This window comes from Sceloporus undulatus, chromosome 6 (assembly GCF_019175285.1).
Source record: "Sceloporus undulatus isolate JIND9_A2432 ecotype Alabama chromosome 6, SceUnd_v1.1, whole genome shotgun sequence".
Taxonomy (NCBI): Eukaryota; Metazoa; Chordata; class Lepidosauria; order Squamata; family Phrynosomatidae; genus Sceloporus; species Sceloporus undulatus.
Window position 1 is genome coordinate 22,073,085 of NC_056527.1, and position 19,389 is coordinate 22,092,473.

At 44.1% G+C, this 19,389-nt stretch overlaps 2 protein-coding genes across 2 annotated transcripts in view; both read left to right on the forward strand.

Annotated features, from left to right (window-relative positions):
- The first annotated feature begins 1,174 nt into the window (after positions 1–1,174).
- On the forward strand, positions 1,175–11,010 carry LOC121934980 (patched domain-containing protein 3-like). Its single transcript, XM_042475953.1, has 4 exons — positions 1,175–1,927; positions 4,738–4,859; positions 7,157–7,302; positions 8,440–11,010. The coding sequence occupies exons 1-4, from the start codon at positions 1,175–1,177 to the stop codon at positions 9,954–9,956; spliced, it is 2,538 nt and encodes an 845-aa protein (XP_042331887.1). The 3' UTR covers positions 9,957–11,010.
- Positions 11,011–16,072: 5,062 nt separating this feature from the next.
- LOC121935682 (patched domain-containing protein 3-like) overlaps positions 16,073–19,389 on the forward strand; it is a 76,315-nt gene continuing 72,998 nt past the window's right edge. Inside the window, exon 1 of the mRNA XM_042477461.1 lies at positions 16,073–16,796. Within this exon, the coding sequence (XP_042333395.1) occupies positions 16,089–16,796 (708 nt within the window). The 5' untranslated portion in view covers positions 16,073–16,088. The remainder of the gene's footprint in view (positions 16,797–19,389) is intronic.

Below are 19,389 nucleotides of genomic sequence, written 5' to 3' on the forward strand. Positions count from 1 at the left end.
GGAGGTTGACCATAGAGTTGTGCTGGAGGACCTAGAAGTTCCTAGAGAAAACACTTCTCTAGACGTTTGATTCTACTATCATGCTGGAGGATATGGCAGATGTTTACCACAGAGTTGCACTGGAGGACCTGGTGATTCCCAGAGAGATGTTTATAAAGAATAGGAATTTTTATTTACAGTTTTTCCACATTAATGGGGTCTTTCGCCCTAACTCCAGTGAATGTGGAGGGGCCATGCTATAGACTTTGTCGACTTCCTTCCTTTCACCATTTTGGTTGCCCTCCTCTAGACATGCTCCAGTTTCTTAACTGTGGTTATGCGCCAACTTCTTGCCAGTTGCATTCGAAGTAGAGAATGGTCCAAAAAACACTGCAGAAATAATCCAGTTTGAGAGCGCTTTAACTGCCCCGGCTCAATGCCAGGGGATTCTGGGTCTGTGGTCTTGTAAGACATGGAGCCTTCTCTGTCAGAGGGCTCTGGTGCCATGACAAACTACAGTTCCCAGATAACAGCCGTGTTAGTCTCTTGAATCACTGGAGAGAACTTGTAGCACCTTTGAGACTAACTGAAAGGAAGAAATGGGCAGCATGAGCTTTCCTAGATGTCAGTCTCCTTCCTCAGATGCATTTGGAGGAGTGGGAGCCAGGCACAGGCAGATAGTATTTGTCATTGGTATAATCAAGTGAGGATGTCACTTCAAATGCTTCCACTCCACCAAAATTAATGCATCTGAGGAAGGAGACTTTAGTCTAGGAAAGCTCATGCTGCCAATCCCTTTCTTTCAGTGAATCTCACAAGCTCTATGAGATCTCTCTATATACAGTTCCCAGGATTCCGTGGCGCTGATCCAGGGGCAGCAGCAGCAGCTCATCGGAGGAAGTAGAGCGGAACCTAGGAGAGCTGCTGCTGCTGCTGCTGCCAACTTTCGGCGAGTCTCAAAGGTGTGCTGCAAGATCTCTCTCTCCCAAAGGGACATCATTTTTGCCTCGAAGGGGGCTTGGGCATCCTGGGCTTTCCTTCTGGCCCGGAGTCGCGGGGCCTCTAAGCCGGCCTTCCGTTCCACGCGGCGGCTGCCCTGGAACGCGTCTCGCCCACGCGGCGCAGAGAACGCGGGGCCTCACCGGTCGCGGCTGCTCCGGAGGCAGGGCCGGGGCCGGGTGCGGGGTGCGGGGCGATGCCGGAGCGCGGGTGGCACACGGACTGCGTGGAGCGGCCGCTGTCGGGGCTGCTGCGGGTGCTGGGCTCCTGGGTGGGCGCCCAGCCGTGGCCCTTCCTGCTGCTGCCGCTGGGGCTGGCGGGGCTGCTGGGCTGCGGCCTGGTCTTCGTCCCCGAGCGGGAGACCAACGACCTGGAGACCCAGTTCACGCCGGTGGACGGCCCGGCCAAGGCGGAGCGGCGCTTCGTGCAGGAGCACTTCCCCACCGACGACGGCCAGGCCTTCTCGGGCCAGCGCCTGGCCACGCTGGGCACCTACGCCACGCTGCTGGCCGTGGCCGCCGACCAGGAGTCCTTGCTGACCGGCGCCGCCCTGGCCGAGGTGCTGGCCTTGGACAAAGCCGTGCGCGGCATCCGCTCCGACGGCCAGGCCTTCACCGACCTCTGCGCCCGGCAGCGCGGCGCCTGCGCCCAGCCCAACCCGCTGCTGCCCTGGCTGCGAGGGGACCCCCGCAGGCTGCAGGCCCTGCTGCCCAACCTCACCTTCCCGCTCTTCCAGGGCTCGCTCTTCCTGGGCTTCGCCCTGGGAGGGGTCACCCTGGGCCCCGGGCAAGAGCCCGCCAGGCCGGTCCGCGCCGCCAGGGCCCTCCGCCTGCTCTACTTCCTCCAGGAGGACCGCGACGACCTCCGCCTGGCCAGCCGACGCTGGCTCCAGACCTTCCTCGACACCATCCCGGCCCTCCTGGGCTCCCTCAAGCTCGCCTCCGTCCGGGTGAGGAGGCTCCCGCCGGCCCAGGGTCACACTCTCTCAGCCCATCAGAAGAAACCCTGCCCAGAAAATCCCCGAAGTTGGAAAGGACTTGAGGGCACATGACAGCCACCAAATGCTGCCCTCTCTCCGCCTCAGAGGATGGCCAGGGCAGACCTCCCCTGAGGAAACCCGCCCAGAAAACTTTAGGCCAGGGTCGTCATAAGTCAGGAAGGCCTTGAAGGCATTCATTCACAGGATGGCCATGGCAGACCCCCTCGGAACAAATCTTGCCAAAAAAGCCTTATGATAAATTTGCCTCAGGCTCTTCCTAAGTCAGAAAGGACTTGAAGGTACATAACAACAACCAAGTTTCACACTCTCTCAGCCTCAAAAGATGGCCATGGCAAACCCCTTCTGAGGAAACCTGCCAAGACCTTAAATTTGCCTCAAGGTCTGCCTAAGTCAGAAAGGACTTGTGGGAGTTGAAGTCCAAAACACAAAACAAAACCTAGAGGACCACAGATTGGGAATGTCAGTACCCAGAAGGCACACAAGAACAACCAAGTTTGACATTCTCTCAGCCTCAGAGAATGGCCAGGGCAAACCTTCTCTGAGGAAACCTGCCAAGAAAACCATAAGAAAGGGTCACCGTAAGCCAGGAAGGCCTTGAAGGCCCATAACAACAACCACATTTTGCACTCTCTCAGCCTCAGAGGATAGCCAGGGCAGACCCCCTCTGAACAAATCTTGCCAATAAAACCTCATGATAGGGTCTCCCTAAGTTAGAAAGGACTTGAAGTTTGTTGTTGTGTGCCTTAAATTCATTTCCAAGTTAATGGTGACACTAAGGCGACTCTATCATGTGGTTTTCTTGGCAGCAGTTGTTCAGAGGAGGTTTGTCATTGCCATCCCCTGAGGCTGAGAACAATATTCAGAGGTGGTTTTGCCAGTCCCTTCCTCTGAAATAGTCTCCAGCACCTAGCATTCATTGGTGGACTCCCATCCAAGTACTAACCAGGGTTCACTGTGCTTAGCTTCCAAGATCAGATGGAATTTCATGACTTTAGGGCATGATATTACAATAATACCTACTATGTTCCTTTTTGCTCTCCCCACTTCCCTTTCCATTTTCTCTGATAAAGAAATTCTATACCTTTTTTAAAAGAATTGCTGCTGTTGTTCCCTTCGAGACATTTCTGGTTTGCCACCCAAAGACAAACCTCTCCTTGAGTTTTCTTGATCTTACCTGGACAAGTTCAAGTTAAAAGAAGTGATCCTTCTACCTGTTCCCATGTTATGTTTCTTCAAGTCCATCCTGGCTTATGGAAAATCTACCATTGGGTTTTCTTGGCAAAATTTATTCAGAAGAGGTTTGCAATGGCCTTCTTTTGAGGCTGAGAGAGTGTGATCTGCCCAAGGTCTGATCCAATACTCAAGCTACAATACACCATGCAAGCTCCCTTATCTCCCTACATGCACAAAAATGAAATAATCTCTAGCAAAGTGGATGAGTGGCTATTTTGCATTACAGTGCAAACCACTTTCTGTGTTTTGTAGGTTGTCCCTTAATCTATCCTTTCAATCGGAGGCGAGTCAAATGTTTCTCTGGGGCTCTGTGTGGCCCCTCAAGACTGGTTTTGTGGCCCTTGACCTTTTTGGGCCAAATAAGAGGGAGCTGTCTTGCCTCTCTTGAAAGCCTCCTGGGCAGCAGTTCATCTTGCAATACCCCCATGAACTGTTTTACATTGTTTTAAAAATCCTCTTTTTCAAAATAAGAACTATTTCTTTCTTTGGCCTTTTTGCCCATCTGTGAAGCCAGCTTCCCATAGAGTCCAAGGGGTAGAAAACTGTCTGCCAGACCTCCCACTGTTGTCCACCCTTGCTTTAAATGTTTCAGGGAAAACATTAGTAGCTTCTGGAGCCAGCACAGTATAGTGGCTTAAGCATTGGACTATAGGAGCCATCTACACTTAACAGGACACTCTGGGTTGACCCCAGAATATTCTGGCCCCTGGATTACCCCAAATTCATCCTTTTACCTTGCCCAATGATGATGGGTGACTGCCTTCCCATGTGGCCCCCATTCATTGCCTGGCACCCCTGCTGAGGTCGGAGTGAGGTGCCCAGCCAGGTTATTGATGCTGGGTGGCTCATTCTGACCTCAGAGTGACTTGAACCTGCAGCAACAGCACCAGGCAATAAACAAGGACCACAAGTGAAAAGATAGTTGCCCGTCATCTCTGAAACCACGCCAAAAAAAAGAAGACAGTCTGCATCCAATTTGGGGGTTTAGTCTTGCTGTATTGTGTAAATGGGACACAATGAGCCCAGTGGGGTGGTGGGCTCAGGGCAAAACACCCGTGCAGACAGGGCTTTGGATACTGGGAGACCAGGGTTCGAATTCCTGCTCAGCCAAGGAAACCCCTGGGTGATCTTCGGCAAGTCACACTCAGCCTCAGAGTAAGGCAAGGGATTATTATTATCATTATCCTGCTGTTCCTCCAAAATTGGGATTCAAAGTGGCTTACATTTTTAAAGAATGCAATTCAAAACAGAAAAGTGAGTACTGAAACAGAATTAAACTGTTAGTATTACACTATTGCAGCACATCCCTCGTCACAAGAATAAAAACCCCTCTGAACAATTTCTGCCAAGACAACCCCATGATAGGTTTGCCTTAGGGTTGCCATAAGTTAGAAATGGCTTGAAGGAACACAACAACAGTGCAAGCACACAACAATGCCAACCTGTTTTGTTATTAAAATCTTTAAGAGCATTAAGAAATGTAGGAGATAAAATTCTTCCTGTTTCTGTCATTCTCAACCTGGCAGGTAGCCTATTTCACCTCAATTTCCAGACAGAAGGAGTTTGAAAAACTTGCCAAGGATGTGATCCCACTGGTGTCCGCTGCATATTTGTTAACAATATTATTTTCAATATTATCATGTTCAAGGTAACTTTGCATATTATTTTTGAGAGAGGGAGGGGAAGTATGTTTTTCTTATGTAGTTGTGTGTCATCTTCATAAGCAAATTTACACTCATGTTAGGTCCATAATTACTTTATGGACAGCACACATACAGCATTTGTCAACATCAAAAAGATGAAGCCAGAGAATCATAATTTGTTCAGAGGTGAAGAATACCTTTGTGTTGGGAAAAATTCATCATCCCCACATCCCCCACTTACTGCATTTCTTGCATTTGAAATCCTTCTGTTTCCATAGTCTACGAAAGCTCATGCTGCCAACTTCTTTCTTTCAGTTAGTCTCAAATGTGCTACAAGATCTCTCTACATACCATTTATTCTTACTATCCTTTGAAGTGCATGGTCATAAATACACTTTCTAACCATGTAACTAGAGCATGTAACCCAGGACACTTCCTTGAGATGTTCATCATACAGATGCAACCTCTTCTTAGCCTCACTTCATCTGCTATACATCTACCTTTCCAGATCACCAAGATGGTGAATTAAAGACCCAGGCTCTTTCTTTTACCTCATCTATTCATTAGCTAGTTAGGATGTAGGCTTCTCCATGCATATGTAAATGCGAAGTTATTAGTAAACTTTTCAAAGTTTGTAACCTGAAACTGTCTGCCTTGTTCATTTTGAGTCAGTTTTCAGTTCTCTGGGAAGCATGGTCAGATTGGGCCACACTTTTCTGCCACTCGGTTTGAAGGCTAACTCCTAACAGTTAGCTTTGATAATTTTAATATTTTGTTTCCCAAACAAGGTCTGACACCCTAGGAGACTTTAATTCCCAACAATTTTGCTGTGGAAATTGTTCAGGCATAGGAGTAGTTAGTAATTTTACACAGTGATGGCAGTCCTGCCCGCATCTGCTCAGAATTAAGTTTCCTTAATTACTTGCTCCTGGCTATGTGTGTAGGACTGCAGGATTAGATATAAAGTGTTCCTCATTCTGCCTACGGTAGTCCTCACAGATGCTGTTACTGTAAGCATCTGTGTGCATCCTTCTGCATGTTGTTGATAAATGAGCAGTCACACAGATAGCTTTGCTCCCATTAGTGTAAAAAAACAAACATAAGATATAACTAGGGGTGCATCTACACTGTAGAAACAATGCAACCTGATAACGCTTTAAGTGCTGTAGTGCCGTCCTATGGAATCTTGGGATTTGTAGTTTTACAGGGTCTGTAGTCTTCTCTGCCAACAAGTGCTGGTGCCTCACAAAACTACAAATCCCAGGATTCTACAGGTTGGAGCCATGGCAGTCAAAGTGGTCTCAGGCTGCATTATTTCTACAGTGTGGAAAGAATGGAAAGGAATCTCCATCCACACTCTTTATCTGGCATGGGAAAGTGTGAATCCCTTGATTCTCACTTTGGGAGCCCTAAAAGTTCCCTTGCAACCCCACTACCCCACAAAAAAACCCTATTAAATTTTCAACAATTTGGGGACTTTCACCCCACAACTGCCCCAAACCAGTTGCAAATTTAGCAGTTGAAAGTTTTCACTTTGCCCAGAGCTCTCAACCCTCACTCAAAGTTTTGTAAACAACCAAAAATCAGCCAAATCACAGTGTCACTTCCATTCAGTGGTGTAGCTTTTGGGTTTAGATTTCACCTTCAAATAGGAATTCTGCCTCCAATGGAATTTGCCCAAAGTTACAAGGCCATCAAAAACCTTGTAATTTTTCCCATCTCCCCCACCCACCCTAAATTTCTCCTGTTATTGCACATATGGAAACAATATCTGTTAAATGGAATCCTATAAATCTCTATTCCAAAGTATAGTTGAATGAGGCTTTACTCCCAGGAAGGTATGGTCCATGAATGTACCCAACATACCAAAATATATTTATGTTTATGGTAATTTGGGACGAAGGGGATTAAGAGTGTTTCAGCTTTTATTAATTTGTTCTGCTTGACTTTTATTTTACTGCAACCTTGTAGGAAAAATAGAGTTGTTTTGGGGTAAAGCTAGAGCCTACTGAAGCCACTGCAAGGCAAAGCTTCAAGAAATGTGAAATCTATATATCCTTGTCCTGACCAGAATTGCAAAGGCTCACCTTACAAAGTGAGGGCTACACTAAACAAGGCAATATTTCAAGGCATAGTGAAAATTGATAAAATTACACTTGTTTCCCTACATCTCCCATGTAGCAGCTGCAGGTGGTACTTGAGGTTTATTCAAGATGAAAGAGAATGGCACATGTAGCATGAATCCGATTTCTGTTAGATTCTTCTCTTTTACAGGCTAGACTCTTCTTAATATGTTTTGCAGGCTAGACAATGTCCGAACAAAAGTGTGGGTTGCAATTTTTGGGGTGATGTCATCAGGCCTATCTGTCGTCAGCAGTTTTGGATTATTGCTGTTTTGTGGTGTGCCCTTTGTTATCACAGCTGCAAATTCACCATTTCTTATACTTGGTAAGTGAGCAAGTCCATACATTCTTTCCACTTTCAGTATATTTGATGAACACCCATCCATCTTAATTGACAAAAATTCTAAATTAGCATTGTTTTTCAAAATTGTCCCTCTTAGGCTACAATTCTTTATTAACCTATTTGCTGGTAATAATTCCCTCTGACTTTTGTGGGACTTATCTCTGAGAATACATTTATAGGACTGTGCTGGATAATGCAAATCCAAATTATTTTTCTGCCAGAGAAGAATGTTGCTCCTGAATTGGACCTTCCTTTTTATTTCTTCCTCTTATCTTGCTTTCCACAAAAGTTAGTCACAGACTGAAGTTTGCATTTTCATACATGCACATTTTTGATCTTGTTGATTCTCAAGCCAGCTGTTACCCTTTTAATACTGTACGCAAACAGAGTCCTTTTCCTCCAGCAAAATCACAGGCTTTCCCATTTCCTGTCTCTTCATGTTCTAAAAGCAAATCCATCCATGACCTGTTTACAATCACAGATCAAGCTGGAATCAGTTAGGGTTATTATGACTGGTTTTTAAATGACCTTCTGTTCAGGTATGCACAACCAAGTGGGAAATATTAACAGGAAGAGCACATATTTTTCACCTCACTTACACAAAATATATCTTAACAAAGATCAAGTTGCCCCCCAAATTGTTCCCCCTTGCAAAATATGGCCAAAAATCTATGTATGTTCCCTTCATATAAATGGGGAACAAAGACAGTTTGTAATCTCCAAGGAAGGTTCTGACATTAATATTTAACTTAGGGGATCTGAGAATCATGTAGCGCTTCAAACGATATTAAACTTCAATTCTCAGCATCCTCACTATTGCTGTGCTGGCTAAGGCTGTTGGGATTTGTAATCTAACAACATCTTAAGTGAGCACCTGATTCCCACCTCTGATTTAATTTGTTCTAGTGATATCTGTTAGCCACTTTGAATACTATTTGTTTAGTGAAGAAGTGGAATAAATGTAATAAATAAACCAACATACAAATCTTTGTAATTTGTATTTAAGATTTTAAACAATATTCATTGCTAAGTATGCCCATCTTCTCTAGTACAGTACTGTTCAGAATGGCATGTGTGTACTTATACAGTTTATTTCTAACTAAACCCACCCACCTCCAGGAATTGGTATTGATGACATGTTCATCCTGGTGTCCTGCTGGCAACGTACTCAAGTAAAGGAGAGCATCAAAGATCGGATGGCTGACACCTACGCAGAAGCAGCCATGTCAGTTACCATCACAAGTCTTACTAATGTTTTAGCCTTCTACATTGGAATTGCAACTTCCTTCCCATCAGTTCAGTCATTTTGCATCTATACGGGAACAGCCTTCATCTTCTGCTTCATATACAACCTGACATTCCTTGGGGCTGTGCTTGCTCTAAATGGTAAAAGGGAAGAAAGCAACAGACATTGGCTCACATTCAGGAAAGTTGAGCTTCATGATTCTCAGGGCAGTCTGTACAGGATGTGCTGCACAGGAGGATCTTTTAATGAGTCCACAGGAACAGAGTATGAACACCCCATGAATCAATTCTTTAAAAAACATTATGGTCCTTTCTTCATGAACAGATGGGTAAAGATATTTGTAGTAATCCTGTATGCTATTTACCTGACTAGTAGTATTATCGGGTGTATTCATGTTGAAGAAGGTATAGATCTTCGAAATGTGGCTACAGATGATTCATACCTCATTCCGTACTATGACTTTGAAGATGAACACTTTACCAGGTATGGTCCAAGGGTTATGGTGGTTGTAACTGATAGCGTAGAATATTGGGATCCATCTGTCCGTGAAAATATTGAGAACTGCATGAAAGCACTAGAAAGTTCTCGTTTCGTAGACAAGACTCTGTCGGAGTCATGGCTAAGAATTTATCAAACTGTTGCTAAGCACATGTCTCTAGATATAAATAATCGCAATGTATTCATTGGAAATCTATCTGCTCTGTTTACATTAAATCCAGATTACAAATGGGATATTAATCTTAAACCTACTGAAATATTAGCTTCACGGTTTTTCATACAAACGATCCATGTTGCTAGTGCAGTGGATGAGAAAAATCTCCTAAATGAACTGAGAGCCTTTGCTGCAGACTGCAAGGTTCCAATGATTATTAATCACCCAGCTTTTGTACACTTTGATCAATTTCTTGTGATAATTCAGAACACCATTCAAAATGTTCTGATTGCTACCGGTGCCATGTTACTGATTTCCTTGCTGCTCATTCCCAATCCTCTCTGCTCTTTATGGGTAACTTTTGCTATAGTGTCTGTTATTATTGGTGTGTCTGGGTTCATGTCCTTCTGGGGCATTAATCTTGATTCTATATCTATGATCAACCTTGTTATTTGCATAGGGTTTTCTGTAGACTACTCAGCACATATTTCCTATGCTTTTGTTTCCAGTGAGAAACCCACAGTGAATGAGAAAGCAGTGGATGCTCTGTACCGACTTGGCTATCCTATATTACAGGCAGCTTTTTCTACCCTTGTGGGAGTATTTGTGCTATCACAGGCATCCACATATGTCTTCAGAACCTCTTTTAAGATAATATTTCTAGTGATTATGTTTGGGCTTGCTCATGGTATCATTTTTATTCCTGTGTTCTTAACTTTATTTAAAAGTTGTGGGTGATTGTTGAACAGATTTTTTTTAAAAGCCACTGCTATCAAAAGTCCCCCAGTGTTGAAGAAGCTTGGTTTTTATTTTACATCAGACCACTAGACAACAGGCTACTGTTAATATGGAAAAGCGAATGACGGCTACCTCCAGTTCAAGGCCCTATGATCATGTGGCTTATTAATCAGAAGGGCATCTAACCTTGCTTTCTTCTGTAAGAGAAGTGTTCTTTGACAAAGAATACCTATTTTCAGTAGACTATAACAGACTATTTCTTTATAATAGATTATTTGTAGTTTGTTAGAGCAAAGGCTACATGTTTGTACATTATGGCATGTTACAAGAATATGTGTATAATGTGGCACACCAGATTAATACAGAGTGGGATAATGGGGCCTGTGAAGCCATTATCCATAACAGTATACTGTGATTCATTGACCCTCCCGTATCAGTGTCCTGAGCGCTGCTCACAGTCAAAGTCATGACAAATATAAAGTAAATCTGAGAGAAGGAAATGAGCTACAGAATGGTTAAAAGGGGGAAATGGTGGCATCTCAAGTCCAGTACAAGGCAAATCAAGCCCAGGTCTAAATGTCAATGGAAGTGGGCTCACCTTGTCAGGAGAGACAGCTTTTCTTGAACAGGGGAAATCTCTATATTCTCAGGTCCCTCGGTTCATACTTCTTTCCATCTATAAATGGGATGGGGCAATCAAAGTGTGATTTGGCAGAAGGAAATCTTCAGCAAGGCTCAGCTTTAAATGTTTAAATCTGGAAGATATTTGAGTAAACAATGTCCTTGTAAAAACAGGACTGAGTGTCAAGAGGGCCGATTCTCAAATGAAGCTAATGGCTTGATTTGACTGACCAAAAACATGACATGACTGACCAAAAAAATAAGAGTGATGTCCTGTGTTTCATCTCAAGGTGGAGTTAGGCCTTCTTTTAACTCTACAGCTATAGTATACTTTGCTGTTGTGTGTGCCATTTAGCTACATTTATCTGTAGGACCATAATTTCAAAATCTGTAGGACCATAATTTCAATGTGTGCCTGGAGTCCTTTCTTGCAAATGGTGTTTTCTTCAGATGCTGGGCATGGGGGCGGGAAGAGGGCAAACATCTGTATAATAAAATACATGTATTTACTTACTGGATTTGTTTCAGTGGTCTTTTTCTCTCTCGGGACTAATACTTCTGTGTGAAACAAAACTATTTTCACAGCATCCAAATCACTAGGAAAAACACGATCCGGCCCCAGCTGCACGACACATTGTGTATGATTGCCATATGCAATTCATTGAATCATAGAATTATACAGGTGGAAGGTACCTGAAAAATAATTTCTTCTGTCTCACTGCCAATGGAGGAAATAATAGCTAGAACAGTAAGGCTAATTTATCAGTAGTTGCCCTATTCCCTTGCTCTTCTGAAGATGCGGACAACATTTCTACAGCTCCAATTAGCACCACTTCTCCAAGAATTCTCAAAAATTATTGACTGGCTTTGAGATTACATCTAAATCACACATCTGGATTGGACTCTGGAGACCTGCATTTATTTATTTATTTGTAAGTTTTCATGGACGAGCAGGAATTTGAACTCTGCTCTCCAGAGTCATAGTCCAGTGGTCAAACCACTACACCACTCTGGCTCTCTCAGACTGACTTCTGTTCATATTCCCAAAAACCTGAACAATTACTAGACAATAATTGAAATGTTTCCAACTGGACCTTTGGTGCTTTCTGTTGTGTGCCTTCGTTTCCACATTATAGCAACTGTAAATTAATCCTAACATGAGCCAGAATTCAAGCACTGGTCTCCAGTCATAGTCCAATGCTCAAACCACTATGCCACAGTGGCAGAGTATAAAATAAGGCCAAATATTCCTGTAAGACTTGTTCATTATGCTTTTGAAACAAGTTCTTTTAAAATCTTTATTAAAAAGACAAATCTTTGTATCTGGCAAGTCAAACCCTCTCACCCCTATTGAAAGGCAACTAACCTCTGAATAAATCTTCCCAAGAAAACTCTATGATGGAGGTGCCATACATTGGAGTCGGCTTGAAGGTACATAACAGCAACATATAGCAAAAACGAGTGGATGGACGGGACCTGGATCAAGAGTGCAATAGAGGTATGGAATACCTTTAGACTTCACTGGCAGACCTGAGTAAATATCTCAGCAGTATGTGACTGGGAGAAACAGCCAAACCAGAACTGGTTCGAATTGGGAGGGTTTCCCACCATTACAGAGAGCCTATGAAAACTGTGGGCTCTTGTGAGATGGATGCTAGCATGCCCACGGTGAACATGGCATGCATCTTCTCTCCACACAATTTACAGTCTGCAAACAGGATTCTTGGTGAGTCTGAAGACTGTTTCTTGCCTCATCCATCAATGTATATCAGACTGAGAATCGCAAGGCCCATCAAATCTTGTGGGTGGCAACTCCCAGAATTCTTCACTACTGGCAATGCTTTTGGGCTGCTGGGCACTGGAGGCTGTCTCTGATCCTGGAGGCCTTACGTAGTCCTCCTTTATTAAGTAAAATATTTATATGGTGGACTCTCCACATTTACTGGGATTAGGGGAATAGGACCCCCATGAAAGTGGAAAAAATGTTAAAAAAAAACCACTATATTTTTTAACCTGAGAGAAAAACTCTTGGAAACTCTAGATCCTCTGGGGCCATTCTATAGTCAAGATCTGCCAGAAGTTGACCATGAAACAAAGAAACAACAAAGGTGTACAGCCACTCACTTGGATGGCTTTAAATGCCTAGAGAAGTGTTCTCTCTATGAATGTCTAGGTCTTTCTGTTTGCCTTTTGGCAGAAGCTGACCACAGAGTTATGCGGGAGGACCAAGAGATTCCTAGAAAGAACATATTAAATCCATGAACAATCAAATCTGTAAAAGCCAAACTTGCAGGCTGTTGATTACTTGAGTAGGAACTGTATTCCACCCTTTTATATCCTGAGGATTCAGAAAAATAAAATAATTTGAAATGATTGAAAACCAATTTTAACTATTATGTAGCCCAATCCTCCACAAATTTGTCCCCTCCCCATTTAAAGCCAGCCAAGTGAGTGCCAGTACACCTTTGTTGTTTCTTTGTTGTTAGTTGCCTTCAAGTCAGGTTTGACTTATGGAGAGTCTATGAATGAGTGACCTCCAACAGTCCAGCTCAAGTCATCAACAGCCCTGCTCTCAGGTCTTGCAGATTAAGGGTCATGACTTCTTTAAGGAGTCTATCCATCTGCAATGTGTTCTTTCTCTTTTCTTACTGCCTTCTACCATACCAAACATTATCATCTTTTTCAGTGAGTCACGCCTTCGAGCCAAAGAACAGCAGCCTTAGTTTAGTCATCTTGGCTTCTAAAGAGAATTCAGGCTTGATTTGCTCTAGGAGTATTTGCAGGATTTGCATTTTTAGCAAACCACGGGACCCATAGAGCTGTCCTCCAGCACCACATTTCAAGCATTATTTTCTTCCTATCAGATTTTCTTCACTGTCCAGTAGTCACAGCCATACATAGTAATGGGAAACACAATGGCATGGACTAGCCTACACCTTTATCATGCCCCTTTTCATAATCAAATAGCAGCCTTTGGTTAACACTGTTACAATACTACATTCCACTTTAACTGCCATAACAACTTTCTGTGGAATTCTCACATCTGTAGTTTAGTGAGGCTTAAGAGCTCCCTGGATCTGAATTCTGGATGTTGTTATTATTGTATGCCTTCAAGTCATTTCCAAATTATGGAGACCTTAAGGCGAATCTACCATGGGTTTCTCTGGGGCTGAGAGTGTGTGACTTGCCCAGTTGGTTCCTCGGCCTCATTTCTAAATTTGTTGTTGTTTTTAACTGCGTTCACTCTTCTCCAGCACCACATCCCAAATAAATTTATCCCCCCCCCCATCTTCTTTCTTAACTGTCCAGCTCTCACATCCATACATGAAATACAATGGCTTGTATAAGCCTAACTTTTGGGGCTCAGTTGTATATCTTTGCATTTTAAAATCTTTTCTAGGGCATTTATCACACTGGGGCTAATTTCGGCATTAAAGAGAGATTAAAGTGCGTTTAAAGCATCCCGCAAATATAGCAAAAATGATGATTAATTGCATGAATGATTATCACACACAATTGCGCAAATAAAGTGATATCATAAATGCATTGACACTGAACTCCCGAAAGTAAAAAGATGTGCGTTAATGCTCCTCTGTGACCACTTTAATGGTGGGTTTTGTGCAACGTCGTGACATCATTTTGCATAATTATGTGTTTTTCTGGGATATCCATGGGGTAAACTCCCAATCTCCGTGTGATAAACTCCTAGTTCTTTCATAGCCATCCTCCCCATTCTTAATCTTCTTATTATTACCTGGCTGCAATCCCTATTCTTATCAATGTTTGATCCTGGATATGCGAACTATTATTTTTATTTCATTATCTAGTAGGTTCTCTGAGGTCATTATTTTTGTTTTATGTTCAATGGCAAGCCAGGCTTTGCATTTTCTTCTTTGATCTTCCTTAGCAGTTGTTCACGGTCTGCAAAGTTCTCTGCTAGTATTATGGTGTTGTCAGCATATCTCAGATTGTTGATATTCTTTCCTCCCATTTTCACTCCTCTTTCTTCTGTGTCCAAGCCTGCTTTGCTTACAATATGTTCTGCATATAAACTGCGTAAGTGCTCCTCCCTAAACTGCAAATTCCAGGATTCCACACCAGCTGAAGTGGAATATAGTGCTATCATAGTGTAGTGTGATAGGGCCCATAGTTGGCTTGGAGTTGTTTTTGCCATGGTGGGAATAGTAAAAAATGGCATCCCCTTTCAGTCTGAAATGCCCATCTTCTTCCAGGCAGTGGTGGCACTAGGGTTGGCATCACCCCATGCAGTAATTCATTTAGGAGTAACGTTTTGTACTACTGTTAGTCGTAATTCCCATATATCACTGAATGTAATGGTAATTAAACCAGAGCCAGCATGGCATAGCGGTTTGAGCGCTGGACTACAATTCTGGAGACCAAGGTTTTATTCCCACTTCGGCCATGAAACCCAGTGTGATCTTGAGCAAGTCACACACTCTCAGCCTCAGAGGATTTCAATTTAATTTTAATTCAGCTAGTTATGTCACAACTATCACCATTGCTGTTGCTGATGTCTGCCTTCAAGTTGTTTCCAAACTATGGCAAACCTAAGGCAACCCTGTCACAGGGTTTTCCTGGCAAGATTTGTTCAGAGCAAGGTTGCCACTGACATCCTTTGAGTATATATTGGATATGTGTGTGTGTGTGTGTGTGTGTGTATATAGATAGATAGATAGATAGATAAATAGATAGATAGAGTGAGTATATTGAGTAGGACATGCCCTCCTGTGTGGGGGTCCTGATGAAATGGCAGCTCTCTTTGGGTGTGTGTATGTGTGTATATATATATATATATATATATAGTATCTGTATCTGTATATAAAAATATATATATATATAGATAGAGAGAGAAATAAAAAGAGAAAGAGAGAGCATGAGTATGAGTGAGTATATATTGAATGTATCTTGGAGGGCATATCCTCCTGTGGGGGGGGGGGCGCTAATGAAATGGCAGCCATCTTTGGTTTTGTGTGTGTGTATATACAGTATATGTATCTCTGTGTGTGTGTGTATATATATACACATACATACATACATATATACACATAGAGAGAGAGTATATATTGACTAACACACGCTTTCCTTTGTGGGGACGCTGAGTAAATGGCAGCCTTTTTTGGTTGTGTGTGTGTATATAGTCTCTATCTATACACACAAACACACACACATAAAGAGAGAGAGAGAGAGAGAGAGAGAGAGAGAGAGAGAGAGGCTATATTGGGTGTATCTTGGGACCAGGTCCATGTCCTCCTGGCTGACAAAATGGCGCCCTCCTGGGCCCTGAGGCCTGGAAGGGGGTTCGCCCACGCGGCGGCGGCGGCGGAGACAAGAGAACGCGGCGCGAGGCTCCACCGGTCGCCCCCTCTCCTCTTCCTGCTGCTGCTGCTGCCGCCGCCGTCGAGGGCGTCGTCTGTCTCCCGGCCGGGGAAGCGGGCGATGGCCATGGGCGGGTGGCACACGGACTGCGTGGAGCGGCCTCTCTCCCGCCTGATGCGGGGCTTCGGGGCTTTCGTGGGCGCCCACCCGTGGCCCTTCCTGGTCTTCCCGCTGGCGCTGGCGGGGGCGCTGGGGGTGGGCTTCCGCCACGTCCGCGCCCGCGAGGCCAACGACCTGGAGGAGCAGTACACGCCGTCGGGGGGCCCCGCCAAGAGCGAGCGGCGCTGGGTCCAGGCCCACTTCCCCTCCGACGACGCGCGGCGCTTCTCGGCCCAGCGCCTGGCCACCGAGGGCGCCTTCGCCTCGCTCCTGGTGCTCAGCGCCGACGAGGGCGCCTCCGTCCTCACCCCCGAAGCCATGGCCCAGGTCCTGGCCCTGGACGACGCCGTCAGGAATCGGCTGGGCGGGGAGGGCGCCCGCTTCGAGGACCTCTGCGCCCGGCGCCTGGGCGGCAACTGCTCCAGCCCCAACCCGCTCCTCGACGCCCTGCAGGGGGACCCCCGGGCCATCGAGGTCCTGCTGCCCAACCTCACCTACCCCTTCTTCCAGGGGACGGCCTTCCTGGGCTACTTCCTCGGAGGGGTCACGCTGGGCGAAGGCGCCCACCCGGTCCGCCCCCTCCGGGCCGCCAAGGCCCTGCGCCTGGTCTACTTCCTGCAGGAGGACCAGCCCCAAAGCAGGGAGCTCAGCAAGGTCTGGCTGGAGGACTTCATCCACTCCGCCCCCGAACTCCTCCAGGACCTGCAGCTCAAGTCCGTCCAGGTGGGCGGCGGGGGCGGGGAGTCCCTGGTGACGTCACTGGGGTGCTAAAGAGTGACGTCACTTGGTGTGTGGGCCACACCAGTGACACCCTAAAGAGTGACGTCACTGGGGTGCTAAAGAGTGACGTCACTTGGTGTGTGGGCCACACTAGTGACACCCTAAAGAGTGACGTCACTGGGGTGCTAGAGAGTGACATCACAAGTGGGTACTAAAGAGTGACGTCACTGGGGGGTGCGTGCACCGCACCAGGTGACGCCCTAAAGAGTGACGTCACTGGGGGTGCTAAAGAGTGATGTCTCTAGGAGGATGCGGGCCTCACCAGGTGATGCCCTAAAGAGTGATGTCACTAGGGAAGGTGCAGACCGCACCAGGTGACCCCCCTAAAGAGTGACGTCACTAGGGGGCATGGACCGCACCTGGTGACACCCTAAAAGGGGGGATGACACCACTCCTTAAATACCTACCTTTAGGCAGAAATGGGCTTTGGCATTCACCTGCTTCCCTTTAAAATGGTTTAAAAGATGGTGGGAGTAAGATGAATCTCAGTGGGAGCAGAAAGGAGAAGCCTCCCCCCCAAAAAAAAATTAAAATTAAAATTAAAATTTGAAAATTTTAATTTAAAAAAATTAAATGATTTTTATATATATATATATATATATATATATATATATATATATATATATTCTTTTAAAATTGTATTTTAAAAAATCGCGTTATAACCAAATATTCACTACGTACACTTATTCCTCCATATTTGCAACTTTGATATTTGCGGATTTGATTATTCACAGATTTGATTAGTACTGTATGTTCTCTCTAGGAATCTCTACATCCTCCAGTGCAACTTTATGGTCAACTTTAACTAAAGGTTGCTCTGAAAGACCTAGAGATTCCTAGAGAAAATACTCTACTAGGCCTTTGTAGCTCCTCCAATGTACTTCTGTGATCAGTGTCTGTCAGACATTGACCACAGAGTTGTCCTGGAGGACCTAGAGATTCTTAGAGAGATGTCCTCTCTAGGTGTTTTTGGTATTAATGGTTTTCCATATTCATGGGGGTCTTGTGCCCCCTAACCCTAGTGAATATGGAGCGTCAAGTGTATATGTACAGTTGCCCCTCTTTTTTCGTAGGGTATCCGTTCCAGACCCCCTCACAAAAATAGAGTTTCGCATATATTCAAGCCCCATTGGCTTGAATATAGGTGTGGGCATGTGGGGGTATGCAGGCAGGCACCCCATTCATTCTCCCTCTGTTCATCCCTTGTGTGTAAGTGAGGGACACAAATCCAAAGCCTGCAAGAACGGAGGGAGGACTGTAAATACATTTAGATTGTGTTCATGATATTGTAATTTGAAGGTACGGTTTTAATTTTGCTAGTTGTTTATCTCACAACTATTAGCGTGACATTCAATCATATATGGGGATTTACAATTTATGAGTAACGTTAGTGCAAAAAAGCATTACTAAGGATTCTGTGTGGTGTGAAATGGGAGGAGGTCCATGGGTGGGTGACACAATGAGTGACTGCACTGGGTGACACCAACCCCAGGGATGCCACTGGTGTCACTCAAATGGGAGAAATAAAGTGCATTTAAAGCATCCCGCAAATAAAGCGAAAATGATGAGTAATTGCACCAATGATTATCGCATGCAATTCCACAAATAAAATGATATCAGAAATGCATTATTGCTGAAATCTCAAAAGTAAAAAGATGCGCGTTAATGCTTCTTTGTGACCACTTTAATGGTGGGTTTTGTGCGATGTCGTGTGAAATCGTTTCACGTAATTACGCAATTTTTCCAGGATATACACAGGATAAACTCCTGATCTCTTTCATGTGATAATCTCCATAGAGAATTGTCAGCACTACACATCACCCAGATTACATGATGGTCCTGAAACAATTCAAAGGAAAACACGGAGCTTTATGCTAGGCTGAGGTAATCAAAAAAGACAAAATACAATAATAAGGAACTGTTTCTAATCTTTTTATTGCTTTATTAACTATGGTAGAGAAATGGAAATCAAACTTGGTACAGATGGTGGAAGTATAGAATCAGTAAGAATTTGTAACAATATGAGTTAAGACTATACACAGGAAGAATATTCTTAACAGTAAAAGTAAATATATATAACATAAGAAAATATGGGAAATGAAACATTACTTTTAAATAAAATGTAATAATTTTAAAAAGAAATAAAGAAAATTTTAAAAGAATAAAAATTTAAAATTTCCAAAAAAATTAAACATTTAAAATTTTGAATTTTGAATTGTTAAAAAAATTCTGGGGCCTCTCCTTTCTCCTCCCACTGAGCTCCAGCCCACTCCCACCGTTTTTAAAACATTTTAAAGCGTGGCAGATGAATGCTACAGCCCATTTCTGCCAAAAAGTAGGTGTTTGAGGAGTAGTGGTGTCATCCCCCCTTAAGTAAATCCATCGTGATTTAACTTCAGCCTCATCAATTTATATGGGTCTAACGCTATGTATGACGAAATGATGGATCTAACTCCATACACCAACACCTTTCTAGAATAGGCAAATGTGCTGGTTTATCAATTGTCCGAGTAATTTCACCATCAAATATCTATAA